Source organism: Podarcis melisellensis (genome assembly GCF_964234715.1).
Source record: "Podarcis melisellensis genome assembly, chromosome: 8".
Classification (NCBI taxonomy): Eukaryota; Metazoa; Chordata; class Lepidosauria; order Squamata; family Lacertidae; genus Podarcis; species Podarcis melisellensis.
This window is the reverse complement of record NC_138540.1, coordinates 25,814,452-25,842,219: the sequence shown is the minus strand read 5'-3', so window position 1 is coordinate 25,842,219 and position 27,768 is coordinate 25,814,452. Positions and strand designations below refer to the sequence as shown.

The 27,768-nt window shown below is 44.9% G+C and overlaps 1 protein-coding gene across 1 annotated transcript; it reads right to left on the bottom strand.

The window, feature by feature from the left end:
• Window positions 1-31: 31 nt before the first annotated feature.
• On the bottom strand, window positions 32-26,990 carry PDPN (podoplanin). The gene is made up of 5 exons (XM_081923943.1): window positions 26,648-26,990; window positions 13,420-13,493; window positions 11,034-11,148; window positions 1,767-1,875; window positions 32-986 (listed from the first exon to the last, which is right to left on the bottom strand). Exons 1-5 carry the CDS (start codon window positions 26,715-26,717, stop codon window positions 980-982), a joined length of 375 nt encoding a protein of 124 aa, XP_081780069.1. The 5' UTR covers window positions 26,718-26,990; the 3' UTR covers window positions 32-979.
• Window positions 26,991-27,768: the final 778 nt, after the last annotated feature.

The window sequence follows — 27,768 nt, the reverse complement described above, 5'->3', positions numbered from 1 at the left end:
CTTTAAACTCGATAGCAGGATAAAAGAAGCATTTTCTGGCACAATTTATTCTGATTGTAAACATTCAGAATCTCCCAGTGCAGTTTGTAAAATCCGAGTTTCCAAAATTCAAAATTTCCCAGTGCAGAATCTATCACAACCCTATTTTACTCTCCCTCCCCAAAGAGAGCAGAATAATAAAAAAATATTATTATTATTTAAAAATGACTTTGAAAGAGATCTGTCTCTTGAAAAACAAACCAAAAACAGCAAACAGTGCAGCCTGATAAATCACTGCTCAGAAGTATGACTCACTTAATTTAATGAGGTTTACTCTTCGGGTTTAGGGTTGCAGCCCAAAGTCATCCCTATAGCACGATTGGCAAGCCTCTGGCCTGCCAGACATTGCTAGACTACAACTCCCAATCATCATTGGCCATGTTTGCTGGGACTGATGGGATTTGGAGTCCAAACACATCTGGAGGGCTCTCAGGTCACCATTTTTAGGGCTGATGGTTTTTTCTAAAAATACAATTTTGGGGTTTTTATTTAAAAAGCTCTACAACTTTTGAGGTGTCTTGGTTTTTACTTTTTGAAATATAGCAACCCTACCATTTTGCCAGCCCTATAGGAAACAAAGTGCAGAAACCATCTTTTTCCAGGAATTCCTACTAGCAACATACTTTTTTATATATTGCCTGTAAACAGCACTGTTAGGAGACAGCCTTGTGCATTGTTCTTTTCAAAATCTTCCCTAAAAAATCTTCCCCACCTCACCCCTCTTGTATCTATATTAGGTGAAGAAATGCTCAATTTTTAAGGCATATTTGTATTTTAAAAAGCTTGCTCCAGGAAATTGCGTGAGATCTCCTCCGTGGGCTTATAAGTCCTCAAATTGCTATTTGTCCGTGATCATCTTCCATGGTTAGCATGGGAGGAGACTCCCTCAAAAAAGGAAGAAATCTTCTGATGTATTTCCTCTTTCTCTCTTCAGTGAGTTTCAGCGACTGTTAAAAAGAAGAAGAAAAGCAAGGATGGAGAGGGCAGTTATTTTGCCAGAATATATTTTGCCAGTTTCTATGCTTGCCTTAGCAGCATTAGGCAAAATGTCATTGTACAAAGTGTGCTCTGGGAAGTGTGAATTAGGTAGGTTAATATTAGAAGTCTAAGTGAACTGAGTCTCTCCTCATCTCTGCACCATAGTACAGAGCTTTCAAAACTGGGTCGTGATTAGTGTTTCGGCTGAAGTGTATAGGTTTTTTCATGTGAACATTCCCTGCGCTCCTCCAGGGGCCAGAAAGGGGTTAGTTTAACCCCCGGTTTGCTAGTAAAACTGAATTAGGTAAATATAAAGGGACCCTGGCCATTAGGTCTAGTTGTGGCCGACTGGGTTTGCGGCACTCATCTCACTTTATTGGCCGAGGGAGACGGCATACAGCTTCCGGGTCATGTGGCCAGCATGACTAAACTGCTTCTGGCGAACCAGAGCAGCGCACGGAAACACCGTTTACCTTCCCTCCCATTTATCTTCTTGCACTTTGATGTGCTTTCGAACTGCTAGGTTGGCAGGAGCAGGGACCGAGCAATGGGAGCTCACCCCGTCGCAGGGATTTGAACCGCCGGCCTTCTGATCGGCAAGTCCTAGGCTCTGTGGTTTAACCCACAGCACCACCCGCCTCCCGAAACTGAATTACTGTGTCACAAAATGATGCATGTCTAAAAAGTGTGTCACCAACGTGAAAAGTTTGGAAAGCCCTGCCACAGTGTCTGCTTTGTGCGATACTTACGAGTACCTCCCCATTTTCTTCACAATGAAAAGGATAATCCCTGTGGCGACTGCGATAGCAGCAATGACTCCAAAGATGATGCCAACCAGTGTAGCCGTTTCCAGGCCATCTGCAGAGAGGGGAATTCAAATGGCCAAGTTCAACATCAAATCAGCATCGACACCTTGAAAGTTACAGTCATGCCACGAACTCCAAAGAGGAAAATTGCTACATCCCTGGGGTCAGTTCCTGGTGGATTTTGCTTGGCAACCCTGAGAGTAGTAGATGCACGTTGATCTGAGAGGAGTAGAAAGGCATAAAATGTGTCTGATCATCCTGGCAGATTTGGTGAGAGGGGTTTAATGAAGATTCTGTTCAGATCTTGGTAACGGGAGCAAAACAGGAGGATATGGGTCACTAACTCAGCCTCTCCAGTGTTGCATTTTGTCAAGGATGGCAACCTATGGATTATTCTCCAGCTTGGGTTTTACTGTAAGGTTTTCTCGTCTCACACTCACCCTGGGGACAGTTCTCAGAAGCTTGTTTGTATTTGGGGAGCAGCTTACATACAACTCAACCTTGATTTCAGCCTCAAGGTGCACATTGATCCCTTTTTATAGTCATTTCTCAGATTTTTATTTTTTTATTTTGTAGGAGAAGTGAGGGAACGATTCACTGTTACAAAAAGCAAAATGAAACCGCTAGGTTGGAAATGTCATTCTATAGGTATGTGCCCGGGATGTGATCAGTCCTTTCCTGGTTGATGCGTTGTTACCTTATCGAGGTCAGGTCATTCCTGAGGAATGTGGGAGGAATGTGGCTGGTGGAAGCATGTGCCACACGGAGAATTAAGAACATGCAGTTCTGTATCCAGCTGATAAACAAACCCAGACCTCCGAAAGAAAACGCAGGAGTCGCTCCAAATTTTGTACAAAACCCACAGGAGGACATCTCCACGCGTAATCACAGACGCAGACGTCAGCTTTTCGGGGGCTGACTTTGGAATAAAGTGTCACCGTGAGTTGCACAGCCTTCTGAAGTCAGACCTTGTGATGGAATGTGAAACCAGGGCACAGCATCTAATTTGGAAATTTGATGCGAACATTTCACACTACATTTGTTATTAGTGCTTGCCTGTGGCAGAGGTGGGGAAGGAGAGCCTTCTGAGCTAAACTAGGCTGGTAAGATCCATGGTCAGATTGCCTGATGTCTGTTTTTAGCTACCAGGGAGTGGGGGGTCTGGACCAGGGGCAGAGGGCAGTGTGAAGCTGTTTGCCCCCTACAGTATTTCCTTCTGAAATCTCTTTTCACATCTAAAGCTGGTAGGAGATGCAAAGGCGCTTGGTTAGAGCCAGGTACAATATACCGTATTGTGTGCTCTATAAGACTCACTTTTTCCCTCCTAAAAAGTAAGGGGAAATGTGTGTGCGTCTTATGGAGCGAATGCAGGCTGCACAGCTATTCCAGAAGCCTGAACAGCAAGAAGGATTACTGCTTTCACTGTGCAGCGATTCCTCTTGCTGTTCTGGCTTCTGAGATTCAGATTTTTTTTTCTTGTTTTCCTCCTCCAAAAACTAGGTGCGTCTTATAGAGCAAAAAATACGGTATACTGTGAGCAGCATATACGGTAAATTAAAACAAGAACAAAAAATAATTGGATGATTAATAGTGATTAAAGAAAAGTTCCTCTCCTAGGGTTGCAGGAATTTCCTGGACATATACAGAATACTTCATTCGGCAGCAGTGTCCGGGCGGAAATGGGTAGTGCCATTTTTGCAATTTTGCCAAAAGAACTCAACTTTGGGCAAAACCAAATAAAAGCTCAACATTTTTGGCCAGAAAGAAAAAAGCTGTCTGGATTTTTCGCTCTTTGAAATATGGCAACCCTACTCTCCCTCTCTCATAGCACATGGAATTCGTGGACACACAGCACATGGTTCAACTATGGAATCATAAAGCTGTGGAAATGGAAGGGATTACCAAGGGTCCTCTAGTCCAGCCCCCTGCAGTAGAATTCACTTAGAATCATAGAATCATCGGATTCCCTTTAGAAAAAAGGAACTGACATTTTTGCAGTGATGGGAAATGCATTGAAAAGTGCATGCTGGTTAGGGTGAATGCCGATTGTCATATAATCTCCCATCAAACAAATCAGAATGAATAACCAGTATAATTGAACCTCTACGTAAGCTTTGTGCAAGCAGATTGGCAAATCTTTATGCTCCTGTTTTATTGTCCTCGAGGCTTCCTTCCTGTGCTGCAGTCCACAGTGCACAAGGGATTGAGGTGTCACAGTGGTGCTAAGTAGCCAGCAATGATTTCTCTGGAATAATCAGAATCTGGCTGCCTTCCAGTGAACATGAAAAGGGTTTCTACTTCATCAGGAAAGAGGGCCTGTTGCCGGATTCATTACATGAGAGTGCTGAGGCTCATTAGCATGCCTGTAGGTTCAAAGACGGATTAAGGTAATTTAAGAAAGGAACCTAATCACTCAGTGCTGTTCTTTGGATTAAGTTTGGCTTCAGTCGTCCGCCTGGACTGGAACCAGGCATGGGCCAAGGAGATGACAGTACACTTTTGGACCAGATAGCTAATTTGGGATGCTACCCAATACATCGTTATGTAACTATTAATTCACCTTTGGCTTGAAACCGAAATCACAGCCTGTGGAGCACTCTTCCAATGGCTGGCTAGACTAACTAGCTTGTTTCGTGGAAACTGGCAGAGATCTATTTATTTTTTAAAATTATTTTAAACCGCTTTGCAATTTGTTAAAAAAGAAGAAGCCAAAATGATAGTGTCTGTATAGAGAATAGGGAGTCCTGGCCATTGCACCCACATACGACAACTTCCAACATCCCTGTCTATTTGCCATGCTGCAGGGTGCGCTCCGCCAATGTGCATGGGGAGGGAACCCCCATGCAAACTGGGTGTCACCCACAGAACCTCTGTCTCTATGATGCATTGCAGTGCTAGATGAACCCTTTGGCCATTCCAACTGTACAATTCTATGATTTTGGTGCTGATTTTTGCTGCCTATGGATGGTATGTTTTGCTAGAACAAGCAACACCCTTTCATTAAGACCTATTACATTGAGAAGAAAAATACACTCAAGTGTTTAATGTATCTGGGAGCGGAAAACTATGTCGGTTGTGAGTACAGTATAGCTTCTCTGTAGTGAGTATAGTGACATATTTCACTGCAGCGAGTATCAGGAAAACCTTTCCTGTTCACTTTTGTTGTAACCAGTAATGGTTGACGGCTCTAAGGATGCAGTTTGCATTTGATAGCTGTGATGGGACGATGAGCTGCTTGTGCGTAAAATGCAAGTCCCTCAGAGTTTGATCAGGCTTTCAAACCTCTGCCTGTGACGGAGCCCCTCCAGCATGGCTGCGTCAATCACTAGTAGAATCCGAAAGTGGCTGCTTTCGGAAACGTTTCCAACATAAAAGCTCCTTAACGGAAACACGTCGTCTGGCCTCTCGGCGTGACAGTTTCCGTCGAGGTGTGGGTGTCCCTATAGGAGGTCCTGAGACCTCCCCACTGGTTTCGCTTGAAGCGTCTCTGAGCCATCCCTCCGACTCACTTTCCCTTGGAGTTCTTGCTCGCCCTCTACTGGTTCCCTCTTCCGCTGCTACTGCTCTCTCACCCTCAGTGAGCCTTTGCGCCTCCGGCGCTTTAGATGTCAGTTCCCTGACATCCACCTCCCCTCCAGGGCCCCCTTCACCCCCTCCCGTCTCCTCTCCTACTGGCGGTGAGGAGGTAAAACCCTTGAAAGAACCTCCCTCATCTTCCGACGTCGCGAACACTTCCTTCCACTTGTTGCTGTTCCTACTCTCTAGGTACTCTTCGTCATCAGAGTCCACTCCCTCTTCCAACTCCGACTCCGCGAACCCTTCCATTTCCTCTTCCTCATCGGTGGTGCCGAAATACTCCCTCCTAAACCTTGCTATCGGCTGAGGTTTCCTCGGGAACCTTTGATGGAACGTTTCTGTTAAAACCTCGTCATTGACTTCCTGCGCACTTACCCAGGTGTTTTCTGACTCCGGTTCCCCTTCCCACGCCACTAAATACTCCACCTGATTTCCCTTCCACCTGGAATCGAGGATTTCCGCTACATGGTTGCGGCGTTCCCTCTCTTCCAAGGCTGGTCCCCTGACGTGCTCCCCTTCACCTCCTCCCCTGTATGGTGACAGTAACGACCTGTGGAACACTGGGTGCAATTTCATGTGATTGGGTAATCGGAGTTTGAAAGCTACCGGGTTGACCTGCTGAATCACCTCAAAGGGTCCCAATCTTCTGGGCCTCAGTTTCTTACAACCCCCTTTGAACGGCAACCCTTGGGTTGACAACCACACTTGATCCCCCACCCTTATGGTTTCACCTTCCCTTCTGTTCTTGTCTGCCTGCTTCTTATATTGTGCCTTAGCCCTTTCTAAGTTGAGCTGGAGCTGCTGATGGATGGCTTCCATCTCTTCTACAAAATGTTCAGCCGCTGGGACGCTCCATCTCTCCCCTCCTTCCCCTGGAAATGCCCTGGGGTGACACCCGTAATTAGCCAAAAAGGGACTCATCCCTGTGGACACATTCTCCGCATTATTGTAGGCAAATTCTGCCAACGCCAACTTTTCGACCCAATCGTTCTCTCTGTCATTGACATAACACCTAAGATATTGTTGAAGAATGCCATTTGCCCTTTCCGCCTGCCCGTTGGTTTCAGGGTGCCGGGCAGTTGAAAAATTGACTTCCACGTGTAACAAGCTCATGAGCTTCCTCCAGAACCTGGAAGTAAATTGTTTGCCTCGATCTGAGATCACCCTCGAGGGAGCCCCGTGCAACCTAAAGATATGTTCCACAAACAACTTCGCCGTTTCTTCCGCTGTGACTGCATGTGAGCATGCTACAAAGTGGCACATCTTAGTTAACAGGTCTACTACTACCATGATGGCTGTTTTCCCCTTGGACCTTGGCAGATCCGTCATAAAATCTATTGATATCGCTTCCCAAGGCCGTTCTGGTGTGGGTAAAGGTTCTAATAACCCTGCCGGCGCCCTTCTTTCCCCTTTGGCTCGCTGACATTGGTCACACCCTCTTACATACTCCCTTACATCTTCCCTCACCTTAGGCCACCAAAATTCCCTGGTAACCAACCACATGGTCTTGTGTTGCCCAAAATGTCCCGCCGTGGGGCTATCATGCAACTGCTTGAGTACTCTCCCCCTCAATTCACCTTCGGGTATATACAGTGCCCCTTTGTAATACAATGCCCCATTTCTTTCCTCAAAACCTCCGGGGCTCTCGCCCTCCCCCCTGAGACCTCTGAGCTTATCCTGGGCATATTCATCATTTTCCGTTTCCTCCACCAGTTCTCGTTGCCCCACCATCGCCGCCCCACACACCCAGCGGTCCTCCGGGATGACATGTCTCTCTTCGATCACCCCCTCCCCTTCCCAATATTCTGGTTTGCGTGAGAGCGCGTCCGCCCTGACGTTTTCTGGGCCTGGCACATAACAAATCTCAAAGTTAAATTTGGAGAATTCCTGTGCCCATCTCACTTGTCGTTGGTTGAGCACTCGAGCTGTTCTCCAATACTCTAAATTTTTGTGGTCGGTGCACACTTGCACCTTGTGTTGTGCCCCAATTAATAAATGTCTCCACCTCCGGAATGCTTCGTGAATGGCAAGTAGTTCCCTGTCATACACCGTGTAATTCCTCTCGGACTTATTCAGCTTCCGCGAGAAGAAGGCACACGGTCTCCACTCCGACGCACTCCTCCCCGGTTGAAGAAGGACCGCCCCTACCGCCCGGTCGGATGCATCTGTTTCCACTCTCATGGGTTTTCGTAAATCCACATGCAGAAGTTGTTCTTCCGAGGCGAAAGCCCTTTTCAGTTCTTCAAAGGCTCGATCCGCCTCTGCCGTCCAAACAAATTTCTTCTTGCTGCTGAGACAGTCGGTGATGGGCGCCGTCAAGTGGGCAAAGTTCTTGATGAACTTCCGATAAAAGTTCCCAAATCCCAAGAATCTTTGCACGTCCTTCTTGGTCTTCGGTGTCTTCCATTCCAGTACCGCTTGGACCTTGCCTGGATCCATGGCCAATCCCTTGTCTGACAAGCGGTACCCCAGGAATTCCACCTCCTTGGTATGAAACTGGCACTTCTCCAGTTTCACCCACAGCTGGTTGGCTTGCAGCCTGCCCAACACTTCTCGAACGTCCCTCACATGCTGTTCCTCATTTTCCGAATACACCAACACGTCGTCTAAAAAGGCCACACAATTCTTGTAGAGCAAAGGTCCCAGAACGTGGTTTATAAAAGCTTGAAAACACGCGGAGCCCCCTTGTAGACCGAAGGGCATAACGAGGTATTCAAAGGCTCCCAACGGGGTAAACATGGTGGTCTTCCATTCATCTCCCTTCCTTATGCGTATCAGATTGTACGCCCCCCGCAGGTCCAGTTTTGTAAAAATCTTTCCCTTCCTTACTCTGGTCAAAATGTCATCAATTCGGGGCATAGGGAAAGCCAGGGGCTCCGACACTGCATTGAGGGCCCTGAAGTCACACACCAGTCTCGGTTTGTCTGTGTTCTTTTTGTCCACAAAGAACACTGGGCTGCCCCCCACCGCTCGGGACTCTCTGATGAAACCTCGCTTCAAGTTTTTGTCAATGAACTCCCTCAGCTCCTGCATCTCCCTGTCTGACATGGCGTACAGCTTGCCTACTGGGAGTTGGGCCCCTGGGAGTAGGTTGATTTGACAGTCAAAGGGTCTATGCGGTGGCAGTTTGTCTGCTTCCCTTTCGCTGAATACGTTGCTCAGATCTGCGTATTGCGGGGGCACCTTCCCTTTGTCCATCACTTCCATCCCCGCTAGGGTGACTCTGTCTCCTCCCGAAACCTTCCCCTCCTTGCAGTGTTCTAGGCAATGCGCTGACCCAAAGGAGACCACCCTCTGATGCCAGCCCACTAGCGGATCGTGTAGCGCCAGCCAGCTCATCCCCAAAATGATGGGCGCTCCTCCCAGGATGGCCACATTAAACGCTATCTGTTCGGTGTGCCTTGCCACTCTCATTATCATCGGGACAGTCTGTTGGCTAACTTCTCCCCCCAACAGCTCTCTGCCGTCAATCGTAGTCACCTGCAAGGGGTTACTTAAAGGGATAGTCTGTATCTGGTGCTCAGCTGCAAACTCCTTACTCATGAAATTACAGGAGCTGCCTGAATCCAAAAGCGCCTTGACCTTTAGTGGGTGTCCGTTTGGCAGTTCTAGTAACACCTCTATCACTAAAGCGGGTCTGGGGGGTTCTGGCATGGGCACTTTCATTGCTCTTTGGCCTGGCTGCTGTGCCCCAACGGTGGCAGCCAGGCGTTGGCTTTTACTTGCTCCTTGCCTTCCTCTTCCTTTCCCCCAACAGCTCCTGCCATCCCTTGCCATTCCTTTCTTTGTGGGCAAACTCTGGCAAAGTGCCCTGGCTGTTGGCAGAGATAACATCTCTTGGCGCTCTTTCCCTCCTTTTTCCGCCCTTCACTGGGATTTGAAACTGCGCGCGCCCGCGCTGTTCCAACTTCCATCGGCTCTGCCGGCGGGAAAGGTGGCTCTGGAATGTCTGGAATGCGGAACTCCCTCCAACGGTCTCCTTTCCCTTCCCGCTTTTCCATAGCCCTCGCCTCCTGGCGCGCTCCTATGGCCAGCGCAGATTTGGTTAACTGGTCCATAGACTCCGCCCTGGGGCCCCGGGAAAGCTCATCTTTGACGGTTGAAGAAAGCCCCTCTTCGAAAAGCATTTGGATGGGCTCCGCCGATAGGTCCCACCCCAATTTGTGAATCAACATGGTAAATTCAGTCCAGTACTCACGGACAGATCTGCTTCCTTGCTGGCAAGCCATTAACTGCCTTCGCACCACCCCCTGCTCAATATCGCTGGAAAACATCAGGTCCATGGCACGAAAAAACTTCCTCGTGTCCTTTAAGATCTCATTATTCGCTGCCATCAGGGGTCTAACCCAATCTTTCGCCCCGGATTCGAGATGGCCAATCACATACGCCACTCGCGATTCCTCATCGGGGAAGTCATCAAACTGCAAGTTTAGAGCGTATTGCATCTCTGTTCTAAAGGCATGATAGTTCCTGGGATCCCCCCCGAATTTCTGCACCAATCCTGGCACCTTTCTGGCGAGCGGGGTGGTTTTCTCCTTTCCCTTTTCTGCATCCTGAGCCCTCCTCTCCTCAAGCCTCGCCGTTTGCAGCGCCAACTGGATCTCCAACGCCCTGTACCTTTCTTCCAGGCTTGGACCTCCTCCAGCTGCTCCTGCTTCCCCGGTTCCGGCTGGATTGCTCATGATGCTTCTCCCTGCACAAGCTGGCTTTCGGAGACTTTCGGATTGCTGTGATGGGACGATGAGCTGCTTGTGCGTAAAATGCAAGTCCCTCAGAGTTTGATCAGGCTTTCAAACCTCTGCCTGTGACGGAGCCCCTCCAGCATGGCTGCGTCAATCACTAGTAGAATCCGAAAGTGGCTGCTTTCGGAAACGTTTCCAACATAAAAGCTCCTTAACGGAAACACGTCATCTGGCCTCTCGGCGTGACAGTTTCCGTCGAGGTGTGGGTGTCCCTATAGGAGGTCCTGAGACCTCCCCACTGGTTTCGCTTGAAGCGTCTCTGAGCCATCCCTCCGACTCACTTTCCCTTGGAGTTCTTGCTCGCCCTCTACTGGTTCCCTCTTCCGCTGCTACTGCTCTCTCACCCTCAGTGAGCCTTTGCGCCTCCGGCGCTTTAGATGTCAGTTCCCTGACAATAGCCTTGCCTGTCTTCCATCTAGCCAAATAAAAAACTATTCTGCAACATGTTTTCCTTGCGTTTTGCTGGTATTGAATAGCTATTGCTGTAGCACACTGTTCTTTTTCTGATCTTACGTTATGCTTTATTGCTTTTAAAATTTGCAAGCAGCATGTGTCTTATTAATTGAATAAATAATACGAATCATAATCTTTCACATATATGTGTGTGTGAGAAAGAGGTGGACATTTTTAAATTTTCCAGACTTGCCCCAGTACTTTGTTTACATGGAAAAAAAAATCCATTTCCTAAGTGCATTAGCAAACAAGCAAACAAAAAGAGAGGACTAGATACCATTTGCAAATGCAATCTTAAGCAGGCTGGAGAGTTTCAAAGTTTTTGGCTTTGTTTATTAAGCACTAAATTTAGGTAGCTCTCCAGGGCATTAGAAAATCTTCCATTGCAAATGACCCTAAGTTGCATAGGAAACATTTTAGAAACATGCACACCACATACCATCAGATTCTGGTAAGCTTGGGTCAGTTGAGTTTTCAGCATCATCACTGGTTGAGAGGGGACTGTCTGTGGTCACCAGATCATCCAAGGAAGAGCTTTCTGTTGTCACCGGGAACTATGTTCGTTAGTTTTAGGGATATATGTGTTTTAAAGAGAGGAAAACAAAGGCAAGCATCATTCATTTCTATGTCTCTCTTCTTAAAACATGCATAATGCTGATCCACCTTGATACAACTCTGCTTGCGAATGCCAGTATTTATTTGTTCATTTTGAAACAGTAACAAAATAATCCTATGAAGTCTTTGAAGAAGGAAGTTCTGCTGATTTCAATGGGACTTGCTTCCAGGTATGCATGTGTAGGATTACAGCCTAAGAGAGAATAGGACATTGAGCGCCAGCATGGAGTAATGGTTAGGGTGTTGGACTAGGACCTGGGAGAGCAGGGTTCGAATCCCCACTCAGCCATGAAACTTACTGGGTGACCTTGGGCCACTCACCATTTCTTAGCCTAGCCTCCCTCACAGGATTGTTGCGAGGATGAAATTGGGGGGGGGGAGGAGAACCATGTGCATCACCTTGAAATCCTTGGAAAGTCAAAGCAGTATATAAATGTAAGCTGGGATCAGGGAAAATGAAGCTTAGTAGCCGACTGGGTTGTGAAGAGGAAGCCCTAAACTGACCTCGATCCTGCAGCCATCATACGAAACCCTTCTTCGTGCGCCTCCTCCACGAGAAGTCCATAGGGTGGCAACACAAGAATGGGCCTTTTTGGCGGTGGCTCCCTATTTGTGGAATGCGCTCCCCAGGGAGGCTTGCCTGGCATCTTCATAACATATCTTCAGGCACTCTTTTGCCAAGCCTTTGGCTAATTAAACAACCTATGGCTTTTTAAACTCTGTGTGTGTATGTGTTGGGGAGGGATATTGTTTTTGTTTGCTACCATGTTGTGTATTTTTATATTCTAAATTGCCCCATGATCCTCAGGTGAAGAGCAGTCTAGAAATTTAATCAATAAGAATAACGATAATGTGAGAGGAATGGCAGTTGGTTTAATGGAATAAAAGAACCATAGAGAATATGCAGGAATATGCAGCTGTCTCTTATGGGGCTAAAACCTGCAACCGTGGCATTATCAGCACCACCGTTCCAACCAGCTGAGCCACGTTGGTGAGCAGAGTCCTTGAGAAGGCACAGCTCCTATTCCAATCATATTTTAGCGTCGCATATTTTAGTGCATTTTGTATGTACTTTGCTGCTGTTTTACCTTCTGAGTAAGCAAATGGCCAAAATGTCTGGCACACTGGATGGGGCTCTCACCTTTGCACAGTCAGTTACATTCTGGCAATTGCAAAAGCCGGAGATTTCTGCATACTCACACTTGGTCCTTGATCCAGCAGGCAAATGGGTGGCATTATCACAATTCAAAAGGATACATTTCAGACAAGCTAAAGCACTCAAGCAGGGTGTGTGAAGAAGGTGTGGCCTGGGGAATACTTAAGGCCCATTCAGCCCCCATTCCTGAAGTCCGCACCCCCCATCCCCAGCAAAAAAAATCCTTAGCCAAACCCAACTTTGTCTGATGAAGTGGGCTCTAACATAAAGTTGTTAGAATCATAGAATTGTAGAGTTGGAAGGGACCTAATGGGGCAATTTATCCAACCCCACTGTAATGCAGGAATCACAGGTAGAGAATCCATGAGAAATGGCCATCCAACCTCTGCTTAAAAGCCTCCAATGAAGGAGAGTCCAGCATCTTCCAAGGGAGTCTGTTCTACTATTGAACAGCTCTTACCACCAGAAAGTTCTTCCTGATGTTTAGGTGGAGTCTCTCTTCACTTGAAACTGTTGGTTCAGCTCTTACCCTCCAGAGCAGCAGCAGAAAACGAGCTTGCTCCATCTTCCACGTGACAGCCCTTCAGCTATTTGAAGATGAATGTCACCTCTCAGTCTTCTATTCTTCATGCTAAATGCACCCATCAACCTCAACCGTTCCTCATAAGGCTTGGTTCCCAAACCCTTGGTCACCTTGGTTTCCCACCTCTGCGCATGTTTCAGCTTGTCAGTATGAGGCCACGGGACTCCTCACTGAAATGAACCTAGATACTATTTGGTCTGGTCTTCATGGTCTGCCATAATAAATGAAGGCCTTTAGAGCTGGGTGGACAGCCTGAGATCATCATAATAAATATTTGTGGAGGGGGGTTATTCATTTGTTTTTGTTTTATTATGTATTTTGTGTTCTCATTTTGTATTTTAATGTTGTAAACTGTTATGTGATCTTTGTATGAAGGGCGATATGCAATTTTCATACATACGTACATACATACATACATACAATAACCTTCAGGAATGAAACAGACTATATCCCCCTACAAAAGATACTCACCGTTGGAAATTCAGAAACGTCACTGTCTCTGCCGTCAGTAGTTGGTGCTTCATCTTCCAGTGAGACTGTACTTGCTAAATGAAACAGATGAGAAGCGGCTGAGATTTGAGATTACTGGCTACATATTGCCACTGAGCTACGATCAAGATTCTGTTGGCCAACTTAGTTGGGTTGTATCCAACCGGGAGCTGACCCAGTGAAATTCAAGGACCTAAATTACAAACAGAGCAAAACGATCAAACTTTTCTGAGAAGACAAGAGGATTGCCTTCTCCACTCCCAATCATTGTGGTCCACCATGCATACCTCAGGAACATAGCATCCGCATGTAATAAATTAGTGAGGTTTTGTCAACCCATTAAAAAACAAGGTTTAACTTGGGCAGATTTGCTGTTTAATATTAAAACCATCCTCCTCTTAAGTCGTTTCTTCCCTTTAAATAATGCAATGCAATGGGCTGTTGGGATGTGCTTGCTCTGTCGTAAATGGTGAGCGATGAATGGTTGGGTTTCCTGGCTTAAAGAGTGTACCATGCAGCACTATTCATGCATCACTCATCACCCTGTGCATCCCATCAGGACAGGAAAGGTGTGCAATGGGACACTTCTGTCTGTTAACCTTTGGTTCAAAAATACAGGAGAAAAGCCGAGGAGGAAATGATGCTAAGCTCCTATTATATGTCAACAGATAACTGGCTGCAAATAGAATTCCCAGACTATTAGAAGTTCTCCCACATAAAAGAGGGTGCGATGAGAGAGGAGAGGCATACCTCAGATTTAAGGCCCATGTGGTGTGGAGCTAGGCGTGTAAGTATGCATTGCACTCATCACAGAGCTGCAGTCAAAAATAGCACTCTTCTAAGAACGTAGGAAGAGCCCTGATGGATGAGGTCAATGACTCATCTGGTCCAGCATCCTGTTCTCAGTGGCTAACCAGATGCCCTGATGGGAAGTCTCCAAGCAGGACCTGAGTGCAACTGCACCCTCCCCAGTTGTGGTACCCCGCAACCCATCTAAGTTCAAAGGGGCCTGTTATCTGCACCAATCAACTGATCGGTAATTGTGTGAAGCCCCTTTCATTGTCCACTTGCAACGGTGGTTTCGACTCAAATGGAACCTACAAAGAGCCCTCATAAAAAGTCGTCCGTCCACATTTTAAGTGTGAATTTCTCCTAACACATACAGGTTCTTCACACCATTTTGCCTGATAATATTATTGCAAGCGATTCTCCTTACTATAATCCATTTACATATACCACTTTCGCAAAGACTTGCATTTTTTGCACATTGTAATATATGCACATTTAGCACCAGTGAATGCATTCTTTTTGTATGTTACTTGGCTGGAGAACAGCATTGCGAAATTTAGAGAAGTGCAAATTCTGCAGGATTTGATTCACACATGGTTTTGGAAAGTGAGAGTTAACCTCGTTCTTCTTTAAGCACAAAATGAATTGACTTTCTTGCCCGTTGCTTCTAGGACACTCAAAAGATCATCTCACCCCTTATATGCTCATCCCGCCACTGTGCTCTGCAGGAAAGGAGGTCTGGCTCTTTCAGAGGAGGAATCAGGTCACTGTATGGTGTTGCCTTCTCTTTGGAACGCTCTCTCATTACGTATCAGAAAGGTGCTCCTTTTGGGCACCTGCTAAGGATCTTCCTTTTGCAACAAGCCTTTTGATGCTGTTGTTTTTATCACAATCTTTTCCTGAACTTGAAATGGTTACTGTCTATATATTTCACATTTTTTCTTGTTTCACTTGTTACATGGCTTTGGGACAGTTCATGGGAAGTGATTCATAAACGGACATTTTGTATTTGAATATATGAGCTATAGGAACATTGGGCTCTGTCATATACTGAGTCAGACCATTGGCCCATCTACCTCAATATTGCCTACACACTGCCATCATCCCTCTTATATCATCTGGGTTATAACACTGCCCTTGAATCCCCGAGGCAAAGGCTTTGGGACATCTCACATAGCGACCTGCGATCCCAATCTTATGTAATTTGTAGCCCGGTCGCAGCTGGAATCCAATACAGGTATGACTTTCAGATATCTTCATACCATAGGAATTTATCTGTACCTACCTATCGGTGTTTATTTACCAAAGCCAGACTAAATGTATTTCCCTTGGAAGTTCTAAATGGCAGACTGAGAGGCATCCCCTATCAGAATAGGCTTTGTTTATGTTATCAGGACGTCGATTACATGAAGCATAGCCAGGAAAATCCGAAGCCTCCCATATTAAATATCTTTTGAAAGACAGGTCAAATGATGTTACACTGGCCATGGCAAAGTTTCTTTCGGAGGTTATAAGAAACAAAGATCGTTATGCCCTAGATAGAACAAAATGACTGCCTTGGTTTCTTCCATCTGTCTGTCTGGTCTAGTTTTTAAATTGTTTTGTGGGTCTTTGGACTGCAATAAAGTTTGGAATATTGCCTACAATGACTGGCAACAGCTCTCCAGAGTTCTGGATAAGGGACATTCCTAGGCCTACATAGTGGTGCCGAGGACTGAACCTGAGACCTTCTACATGCAAAGCAGAGGCTCTACCCCTGAGCTGCCACCCTTACCCACATATTTTGTTGTTGTTTAGTCGTTTAGTCGTGCCCGACTCTTTGTGACCCCATGGACCAAAGCATGCCAGGCACTCCTGTCTTCCACTGCCTTTCGCAGTTTGGTCAAACTCATGCTGGTAGCTTCGAGAACACTACCCAACCATCTCGTCCTCTGTCGTCCCCTTCTCCTTGTGCCCTCAATCTTTCTCAACTTCAGGGTCTTTTCCAGGGAGTCTTCTCTTCTCATGAGGTGGCCAAAGTATTGGAGCCTCAGCTTCACGATCTGTCCTTCCAGTGAGCACTCAGGGCTGATTTCCTTCAGAATGGATAGGTTTGATCTTCTTGCAGTCCATGGGACTCTCAAGAGTCTCCTCCAGCACCATAATTCAAAAGCATCAATTCTTCGGCGATCAGCCTTCTTTATGGTCCAGCTCTCACTTCCTCCCCACATATTTAAATACCTGTTTAAACAAGCATCTAAATGCGCTTTTGAATATGCACTTAAATATTAAAAATACAAATTTCTAAGTGTGTTTTTAAAAATCAAAAAGCTTAGTAGTTAGAGCATCTGCCTTGCATGCAGAAGGGCTCAGGTTCAATCTCTGGCATCTCTGGGTAGGGGGGAAAGACTCCCTTTCTGCAACTCTGGAGAACCGCTGCCAGTCAGTGCAGGCAATACTGAGCTAGATGGACGAACGATCTGACTTAGTATAAGACAGTTTCCTACACACTATGCAAAATACACAATTTTAAACACAAATTTGCGCTCTTTTCGAGCAGAGAAATGGGGTGGAACATTTGGGAAGCACTCAACCACCAGCTAACTAGCTGCCAATCTGTGCGTGTTTACTCAAAAGTAAACCCTAACGGGACTTGGCAAATACTAGTGCCTTTGTTCCAACCTGGACATTACTTGGGGAGCTATCAGTCTGCTCAGTTCAGGGCAGAATGCAATCAAATTCCACCAGCTTCCCTAGCACAAAAATATAAATTAAGATCCAGATTGCTTGCATCTTTTATACTGGGCTTCTCTTTGCAGTAAAGCAAAAGCACACTAACATGTGTTTCTACATCCAAAGATCCAAAGGGCTTTTATGAAGTTTGAATATTATGTTCTCTCTCTCTCTTTTAAATCCATTAAAAAAAGTTTTTTTGGCAAAAGTTTTAAGGAAGGAGAAAAAACATCTAATGATGTACAGTCCAGCTTCTCCCTGCAGTGGTACTTCAACATCAAATATTTAATAAAAGTCTTGCCTTGAGCATTGAGCATCAAATATTTAAAGGCGGAGGGGGGGGGGAAATCCACTCACTGAACAGGAAATCTAGATACTGAAGCAGGGAAATGCATTAAAAACTCTTGTCTCCGTGGCCAACAGCTTTTATTGCTAGTTGCTTGTTTTTTGACGAGAGGATGTGGGAACATAGAAACCTAGGAAGTTGCTACCTGCCAGATCAGACCGTTGGTCTACCTAGCCCAGTATTTTCTGTGTGGAATTATCAATGGCCTTTGAAGGTGTCAGGCAGGGGACATTCCTTTTTTTATAATTTTTTAAAATTAGTCTTACATATAATCACATTACGTAACATCATATTTTCTTACTTAACCTTTTAGGCTCAACTGAGCCTAACGACTTCCATCCCTTCTGCCTAATGGTTTACAAACTTAGGTTTTGCTTCTTTAAATTTCACTTCCTTTCCTATTTTTATTATGTAATTACCTAAAAAGTTCCATTACTCAACCTGAATAGGTAGCAATTTCATCTTACAAATCTTCAGCTAACCCTGCTAGTGATGTTAGTTGCTTACAGCTGTCTTTCAAATACAGTGGTACCTCAGGTTAAGTACTTAATTTGTTCCGAAGGTCTGTTCTTAACCTGAAACTGTTCTTAACCTGAAGCACCACTTTAGCTAATGGGGCCTCCTCCTGCTGCTGCGCCGCCAGAGCACGATTTCTGTTCTCACCCTGAAGCAAAGTTCTTAACCTGAAGCACTATTTCTGGGTTAGCGGAGTCTGTAACCTGAAGCGTATGTAACCTGAACCGTATGTAACCTGAGGTACCACTGTATAGTATAAATTTATTCCAGTCTTTTTGGAATGCTTGGTCTCACTGGTTCTGGATTCTTCCAATCAGTTTCGCCAGTTCTGCAAAGACCATCAGTTTCATCTACCACTGTTCTTTTGTTAGTATTTCATGTTGTTTTCATTTTGGGGCTAGCAAAATTCTTGCCTCAGTTGTTGCATACAAGAACATTTTTTTTTTATCTTGTCTTGGTATCTCTTTACCCACTATACCCAATAAGAAAGCTTCTGGTTTTTTAACAAAAGCGTTTTAAACATTTTCTTTAACTCATTATATATCATTTCCCAGAAAGCTTTTAACTCTTTACATGTCCACCGCATATGGTAAAAAGCACCCGCTTTTTCCTTACATTTCCAACATTCATTTTTTGTTCTATACATTTTAGCCAATTTCACTGGTGTTGAATAGCACCTATACATAATTTTCATTACATTTTCTTTAAGCAAACTGCAAGCAGTGAAATTAATAGCTTCATAACCTCTCCCATTTGTCTAACTCAGTGTTTTTCAATCTTTTTTGGGCAAAGGCACACTTGTTTCATGAAAAAAATCACGAGGCACACCACCATTAGAAAATGTTTAATATTTTTTTTCTTTAATGGCAAACAAAAACGTTGCGGACCATTCTCTGCTCAGCGGGGATCGATCCGCTGATCCCCACTGAGCCGGCGGATGACAGCTCCGTCTCCGCACTGTGTGCGGGGAGGGAGATGTCAGAGCCCCGCTGCTCTCTATGGGGAATCGGATGAGAGCGGACCGCCTGTCCGCTCTCATCTGATCCCATCCAATCTGATCCCCACCCAGGACGGATGGAAAATAGGGTGGACACAGTCCGGTGCCCGCCTAGTGGGCGAAAATTTGACTTTTTTTAAGAAGAAAAAATCTTTCAAATTTTTCAAATTTTCCCACGGCACACCAGGCAACATCTCGCGGCACACTAGTGTGCCACGGAACAGTGGTTGAAAAACACTGGTCTAATTGTATATTATAGCCAATATCTTTAGCCCAATGTATCATTACCAATTTTAAGGCAGGGGACATTCCTAGCCCTAGCTAGAGATGTCAGGGATTGATGATTTCTTCACGCAGCACATAATTAAACCATAGAACTTCTATCCTTCAGGAGGCAGTGATGGCTGCCAACTTGGATGGCTTTAAAAGATTACATAATGCCCCCCGGAGGACCTTAAGGTCCATAAATAGCAACACCCTGGAGGTCCCGGGCCCTAAGGAAGTCAGATTAGCCTCAACCAGAGCCAGGGCCTTTTCAACACTGGCTCCGGCCTGGTGGAACGCTCTGCCTCATGAGACCAGGGCCCTGCAGGATCTGATTTCTTTCCACAGAGCCTGTAAGACAGAGTTGTTCCACCTGGCCTTTGGCTTGGAATCAACTTGATCCCCTCCCCTTCATTCCTTTTTCCTTTCTCCTTCTGTGATGGAACTCCTATTTGGGGACTTCCCTGGCTTCTTTCTGGCCCATCTAGGACCAGTCTAGATAGTTGGCCTTGGTGAAGATTTGACGTTTTCATCCCCAAAAAGTTTTTAATTTGAGTTTCTACTGAAATGAAGCTGCATTTTAATGTTGTACTTTAATCTTGTTTTTATGTTGTATTTTAATCAATTGTTTTTATACTTGGTGTTAGCCACCCTGAGCCCGGTCTTGGCTGGAGAGGGCGGGGTATAAATAAAATTATTATTATTATTATTATTAATTCATGGAGGAGAAAGCTATCAATGGCTACTAGTCACAATGGCCATGTTCTGCCTCCATCATCTGAGGCAGCAATGCCTCTGAGTACCAGTTGCTGGGAATTGCAGGTGGACAAAGTGCTGCTGTTCTCATGTCTGACTTGGAGGCTTCCCACATCAGGTCAACCACAGTGAGAGCCGGAAGGTGGACTAGATGGGCCATTGACCTGATCTAACAAGCCCATGTTCTGTTCTTATGAACATAGGATCTTCTGCCTGGAAACTGCTGGCTGTAATCAGAGTAGACCCATTGCAATAAATGGTCACTGCTAATTTAGACTACACTGACTACAGATTCTGTTTCTGTATGCAACTACGGCTGCGCAGATGTTATTGGCCCAGAGATGGAAAGAAGATAAAGTCCCTACCAGAGAAGAATGGCAAATCAAGTTGATGGATTATGCCGAAATGGCAAAAATGACCGGAAGAATCAGAAATCAGGAAGACCACCATTTTCATACGGAATGGGGAAAATTTGTAATTTATCTTAAAAACCATTGTAAACAGATAAAATCGTTAGTAGGATTGGAATAACACTTGTAGTTTAATGGTGAATTTTGGACACAATGGAGAGGTAAAAGATTTGGATTATCATAAAAGATGCAAGAGGGAATGATTAATAATAGAACCCACAAAGGGAAGGAGGGAAGTTTTGGAATCTTGCTTTTATGTTGTATGTTGGATATGTGATTGCATAATTGTAATCTGAAAAACCAAATAATTTATTTTTTTAAAAAAGATTCTGCCCCTTTTTAATTTATAGAGGCTGGTACTTCGATACTGTCCAAATAGACTGGAGGTAACATTGGGTTACATCCAGTTAAATCCTAGTCAGAGCAGAACCACTGAAATGAATGGGCCTAATCAGTCGTATCCATTGATTTAAATGGGTCAACTCTGAGTAGGATTAGCAGCGGATACAGACATCTCACTGTCAGTGTTCTTCTCTTGAGGGCTTTGTGATGAGCTCACTTCCCAAATTTCTCTTGTTTTTCCAGATGCAGGCTTGTGCAGATGTGAATTACTCAATGCACTTCGCCGTGCCAAAAATCTGATATAGCACATTCCAGTTCTGCGTCTCTGATGTTTCTGACGTCTCATAGAGGAAGGGATCATTCTATTTCTGTTATGTGTCAGACCCCCCCACTTGCTCAATCATAGATCCATTCCTCCACCACCTTTTTCTTTGAGTTTGAATTTTCTTTGAATTTGAAGATTAAAAAACACATACCACCCAAAAAGCATGTAAATGACATTTTCTGCACTCTGTTCACTCCCTAAAACACATATTGCTTTTCAATGTCTTTTCTTGTAGAATAGTACCTCTGGTGTGGGACATGTCATGTTCCTTCTGGGGCATTTTGTCCACCTTTGGTCCCCAACCTGTACTCAGGTCTCACCTGTGGCTCTTAGAGGCTGTCACCATGTGACAGCAGCCACAATCCTGGGAATGGCTTAGATTGGCCGGCTAAACCAGGTGAGGGTAGCTGATTGGTCTCAAACTCTCAGTGAATTAGGGACTTCCCCTGCATGCAAAGACAGACTCCAGACTATTAGTGAGTCCAATGGTCAAGAAGGCGGTTTCTGGACATACTGTAGAGGAAAGTTAGGGGACGATGGGGCTCATCAACCTGGGAAGGTAGCCCATCTAGGAGAAGGAAAACTCTGGTCCTAAATCTCTGCTGCCTTGTGGGAACTCTTTGGGAGAAGAAAAAGCTAAGGAGTAAACCCTACACAAATCTGCAGTGGAGTCCCTAAGGCAGTTGGATGGTGCCTTGTACGCCTCCTAGTAATTCCTGAAGGCAAGCTGATGCCAAACGTATTGCTCTGTTTTCCTTTGGACCACATCAGTGAAACCGAGAGGGAGGTCTTGTCATCTGGGCAGCCCAGGGCCTCCATACTTGCCCAGGCTTGCCCAGGTCATTTCAGTGCTGCTGTTTAACTTCACCCACAGAGGTGTACTCCACTGTCTCTCAAAAAAGGGGAATGCCAACAACAACCCCACAAAATGTTCACTTCTATACACTTTAAAACAACAACAACAACAACAACTGGAACTACATCACAATATTTGGAGACGAGCAATCTGACTGATTGTGGGACACGGGTGGCGCTGTGGGTTAAACCACAGAGCCTAGGACTTGCTGATCAGAATGTCGGCGGTTCGAATCCCCGCAACGGGCTGAGCTCCTGTTGCTCGGTCTCTGCTCCTGCCAACCTAGCAGTTCAAAAGCACATCAAAGTGCAAGTAGATAAATAGGTACCACTCCAGCGGGAAGATAAACGGCGTTTCTGTGCACTGCTCTGGTTCGCCAGAAGCGGCTTAGTCATGCTGGCCACATGACCCAGAAGCTGTACGCCGGCTCCCTCGGCCAATAAAGCGAGATGAGCGCCGCAACCCCAGAGTCGGCCACGACTGGACCTAATGGTCAGGGGTCCCTTTACCTTTACCTTTTAATCTGACTGATATCTGTGATCCAATCAACATATAAGTGAAGAACATAAGATGAGCCTACTGGATTAGGTCAATGGCCCATCTAGTCCAGCATCCTGTTGGTCCGACAGTGAGAGTGCTCTTGTGCTTGAATCCTGCTTGCTGGTTTCTCACAAGCGTCCGGTCAGCTACTTTGAGCACAGGATGTTGGACTCTGCCTGATCCAGCAGCCTCTTCTTATACTCTAGAGCAGCCTTTCTCAACCTATGGGTCCCCAGATATTGTTGGACTACAACTCCCATCATCCCTGAGCTCTGGCCTTGCTAGGTAGGGGTGATGGGAGGTGTGGTTCAACAACATCTGGGGACCCACAGGTTGAGAAAGGCTGCGTTAGAGAAAATGTCTTACTAGGGGTATGACCAGAAAATGGGAGCTACCATCAGTAATCAGGGGCAGTTTGAGTGCATGTTGCTTCACTTTTAAGCAAATGTTTCTGTATCTTGGCTCCCTTCTGATATTTTGGTTCACATCTCTCATCAGCCCCAGTCAGCATGGCCAGCGGTAAAGAATGATGGTCCCAAATAGTTGGAGAGCACCGGGTTGCAGGAGGCTGCCTCAGACCCAAGTATGTGAGATTGTTCCGGGAAGATGAAATTGCAAGCTCCAAGAATGCACCAAGGAATTCCAGTCTCTCTGGAATGCAACTCTGAATTTTGATCTTGGATGTTTTCTTTCAGGTGGGTTGTAGGTTACACCCACAAATACCTCTGAAGAGAAGAATTCATCCATAGCAAGATACATTCCTTTTGATACAGTGTGCAGGAAAAGAAAACCTAGGAAGTGGATTTATACAAAGTCATAGACCTCAGCATTGCCTACATGGAATGGCAGCCACTTTCCAGGGTTTCAGGCAGTCGTCTTTACAAGCCCAACCTGGGGGTGCCAGGGATTGAACCTGGTACCTTCTGCATGCAAAGCAGATGCTCTGCCACTGAACCACAGTCAATCCTGACTGTGGGCACATCTAGTTGTTCACTGCAAGAACAGGATGCTGGACTAGATGGGCATTGGCCCGGTCTACCAGGCTTTCCTTACATTCTTAGAGCCACAAAGTATTTCTGCAGGTCCGTCATGAGACGGACATCTTTGGCTAGACATCCCAGGACTCATCCTGGAAATAAACAACAATCCTCAGTATTGATCTGCATCCTTCCATGTTGGCTTCCTTGTCTCTGCCTCCTCCTCCTTTCCCCTTGCCAAGAAATGGAAACAGGAGGAATCTGTGAGGCAGCCAGCTGAGAATGCCTTGATTCTGGGCAACACTGATTCAGCCTGCTCAATGCCAACAGACCCAGCAACGTGTTGTCTATCCTCTTTGTGGGTGTTGAGCCTCTTGACACCTTGGCCTGGCACCCTCTGGGGCCTGTGCTATGCCAACATGCAGCTGGCACGAAGCCTACAGGATGACAAGTGAAAAACAACCACCAGTCTATGGCTTGCTTTTGCAAACCAACCCCCCCCCCCATTACTTTACATTTGCAAGAATGAGTTTAGTCCACCAACCATTTGAAATGAATAATATGCCTTCCTGTTCTGGGTTTCTCATTTGCCTCCTCTGCTGTAAAGACATTGCCTGTGCGCTATGGCCAATGTGCTTTCTCATTCCAAGAGGCACTGGGTTGCATCCAACTAAGGCCTCCATAGATTAGACCAATTAAAATAATGGATCTCTCCCCTTGTGATTTCCAGCATCTGGTATTCAGAAGCCTACTGCCTCCAACAGTGGAGAAAAGAACACAGCTATCAGCATGAGTAGTCACCAATAGCTTGATCCTCCATGAATGGACATGTCCATTCATTTCAATGGGTCTGCTCTTGGGTACAGCCTACTGTCCAGAGCAGGGGTGGCTAACATGTGGCCCTCGGGGTGTTGCTGGACTCCAGTGCCTATTGGGATGGTGGCCATTGAAGTCTACCAACAATTGGGGTGTCGCAGGTTCCCCACTCTTGGCTTAGAGACCCTGCAAAGAGAGCTGATCCCTGAACATCAGAATATAAAATGAGTTTTGCTAGATTGGGCCAAAGGCCCATGTAGTCCACCATCTTGTTTTCACAGTTGGCACCCAGATGGCACGATCGGACAGGACAGGAATGGAACAGCACTTTCAGCACACATAATTGTCAGTGCCTAGGATACGGAGGTATATTGCTTCCGATGAGGAAATACATAGCCATCGTGACTTGTGGCTATTGATAGCTTTATCCTGATAAGCAACAATATTTTAAAAATGGAACCATCAAAAGGCAAAACTAGAAACTATGTCCAAAAACCAAAAACCTGGAACTATTATTAGCAAATTGGGACAATTGTAGCATGTGCTATTTCATGTTTTAGACCAGACCAAACAGAAAGGGGTGGGAGCCCATACAGAAGGAAGAATTGCTGATTATCTGTTATTAGCCACTAGACTTGTTATATAACCCAGTTTTGGAAAGTCTTGCAAGGGACATCCTTATTGAATTGGCTTAACAGAGTTTGGCCATTGGCCCAAATTGACTAAAAGTATATATATATGGCTAGCTAAAGGACAGAGACACAAAGACTCATTTACAACTGACCGGTACTGAATTATTCTTTTAATGAAGAAGAAGAACCCTGAACTTTTGCAGACATCCAGACTTTTTTGATTACTCTGATTTAAATAATATTCTATGCTTTAGATTGCAGTGTGTTCCAACACTGACTTTCACTGTATGCTTTGGGGTTTTTGTTGTTGTTAAGGGTTTGTGTGTGTTTGTTTTAAAAAGAATAAATTAAAAGGAGGAGGAGGAAGTATCAGCATGGCTTCTTTACCAGGTAGACCAATACTATCTGCTCTGGCTGAAGAAATCTCTCCTGGCTCTTGAGAAGAGAGGGGTCTTTCCTATGCTTGATATCTGACATCCTTTGGCAAGAGATGGGACCTTTGGCATCCAAGCAAGTTGTCCACAACTGAGCTATGGGTGGTGGTGTTCCTCATATACATGAAATCTGTCTTCTGCTGAGTCCAACTCCACTGCCAACTGCTCTTCTGGATCTCTGCTGCTTCTGATACCTGAAATCACTTGAACTAGCTATTCTGGGAATTGAGTCTGCAACCTAGGAAAACCAGGGGCCAATAACCGCCCCCCCCATCATTTGCAGTCCGACTGGAAAGTTTCCCATATGAAATATTGCCCAATAGTAAAATGTTATTACTAAATAGAGGAGATTTGGGCTGCAGTCCTATGCTACCTTACCTTGGGGGAGATACATTCCCAATGAAATTGTGAGGTTTACTTTGGAGTAGGCATGTATTATCTTTATTTATGATCTGCACTTTAATAAAACATCATAGAGGCTTACAACATAAAATACAACAAAATCAATCAGTATCTGCAAATAATAATAATAATAATAATAATAATAATAATAATAATAATAATACATTTATTTGTATCCCGCTCTCCCCGGCCAAAACCGGGCTCAGGGCAGCTAACATCAAATATATAACATTGGTATAAAATCAAACAATAATTAAATTACTTCCTTAAAAAAGTATAATCCAAAGCATCAACAAAACATCAATAGATACCGGTTGGTTAAAAAATAAAATTCATATGGTATAAAAAGCATAGTTTCTTAAAGAAATGCCTGAAAAAAGGCAGGGATGGTTGCACTGCTGTATTTTTGTTTCCTGAAAGAATCCACGGTCCATAATGTATATATTTACTGCAAACTAATTCATTATTTTTCTTTTGCTCTCTGCTACACTGTACAGTGGTACCTCTGGTTACATACGCTTCAGTTACATACGCTTCAGGTTACATACGCTTCAGGTTACATACGCTTCAGGTTACAGACTCCGCTAACCCAGAAATAGTACCTCGCGTTAAGAACTTTGCTTCAGGATGAGAATAGAAATTGTGCAGCAGCGGCGCAGCGGCAGCGGGAGGCCCCATTAGCTAAAGTGGTGCTTCAAGTTAAGAACAGTTTCAGGTTAAGAACGGACCTCTGGAACGAATTAAGTACTTAACCCGAGGTACCACTTTATAGGTAGGTGGAATTTCTTTAGTGCACTTTTGAAAACCAGTCGAAAGCCAAAAACTTTTAATTTACCAGCCTCGGTCATACTGAATTCTGCAGCAATAGAATCTCAAGATAGGATGGGAACTAAGTGCAATCCTAAAAATGGTTACTAAGAAGTAAAACCTATGGACTTCAATGAGGCTTACTCCCAGAGAAGTGGGGTTAAGATCGCAGCCTAAGCAAAACTTTGCACTGATAACACACAACACAGCCAGCCACCAAGAAGAGAAAAAGGAAAGTATGAATATATCCTTTTCTGGACATCTGCATATCTAAGAAAACTTTCCTTACCTTCCTCAGCAAGAACATGGAATGATAAGCTCCCTATCAGGAAAAGAAGGAGCTGCATCTTGATAAACATCTTCGATAAACTCTTTAAAACAAAAGTCTGGTCTTGAGCAATCCAGTTATATCAAGCGCCTTCTTGTTTTGCAAAAAAAGTTTGCTTGGGTTTTCAAGCTCTCCGCCTGCCAAAGAAGTTGAAAGTTTTGCTTTCTCTGAAGCATTGACAAGAGCGACGGGAAAGTAACTGAGAAAAGAATCAGTGTTTTTTACTTTAACGGAAGGCTGAGCAGGCATTCAAAGTGGTCCTGAAAGGAAGGCCCTCCCTCTGCAATCTGTTTGGTCACTCATAAAAAAAAAAGATCTCAGGTTTAAAGTTACAGAGACAGTTATATATAGTGATGTGCACAAGAAAGATTAAAGAGAGAGAGGTGAAGACAGAACACCCTCCTTTACGTTCGAGGAGCATACAAGGGCATGCTGTATTTTCCATTATTGCTAATACATTTTTTAAAAAGAATTATTTTGCTGCTGTTTAATTGGACAGGAGGGTAGAGGGGTGGAGTTGCGAGAGTGATGATGACAGGAGAATATTGGTTATATGTAAAAAAAAACAAAAAACCTGATTTTTGGTCTTGGTAATGCATTGGCCTTGTACTGTACAATTCTCTAGGGTTAATGGGTTGGTTGGGAATTGAAAAATCAAAAAGGGGGTGGGAGAATTCCCAAAGCATGATTTGCACCAGAGAGTTTGGGAAACTGAAATCATCAGAGAGAAAGTGGATGGGGAGAATCTTGGAAGAATCTTAGCTGCACTAAAAGTAACAACTGGTCTAACATAATCCTTTCTACGCACTGGGATGGGGGTGGAGACAACCTGTCTCTAAGCACACGTCCATATAGATACCAAATCCCAACTAATGTGCTGATGGATGAAGCTGCCTGTTTTAGATATTTCATCTCCCCCCACCCCAATCTTCAATTCAGTTCACACTATTTATCCACATCAGATGGAGATTGGGTGTGCAAATTTGTGTGCATCTCCATGTACCCTGCTCCCAAGGTATGCACTTTTGCCTTTGATTTTGGCTAACATATATATTTGTGTGTGCAATTCTGTGATTCTATGA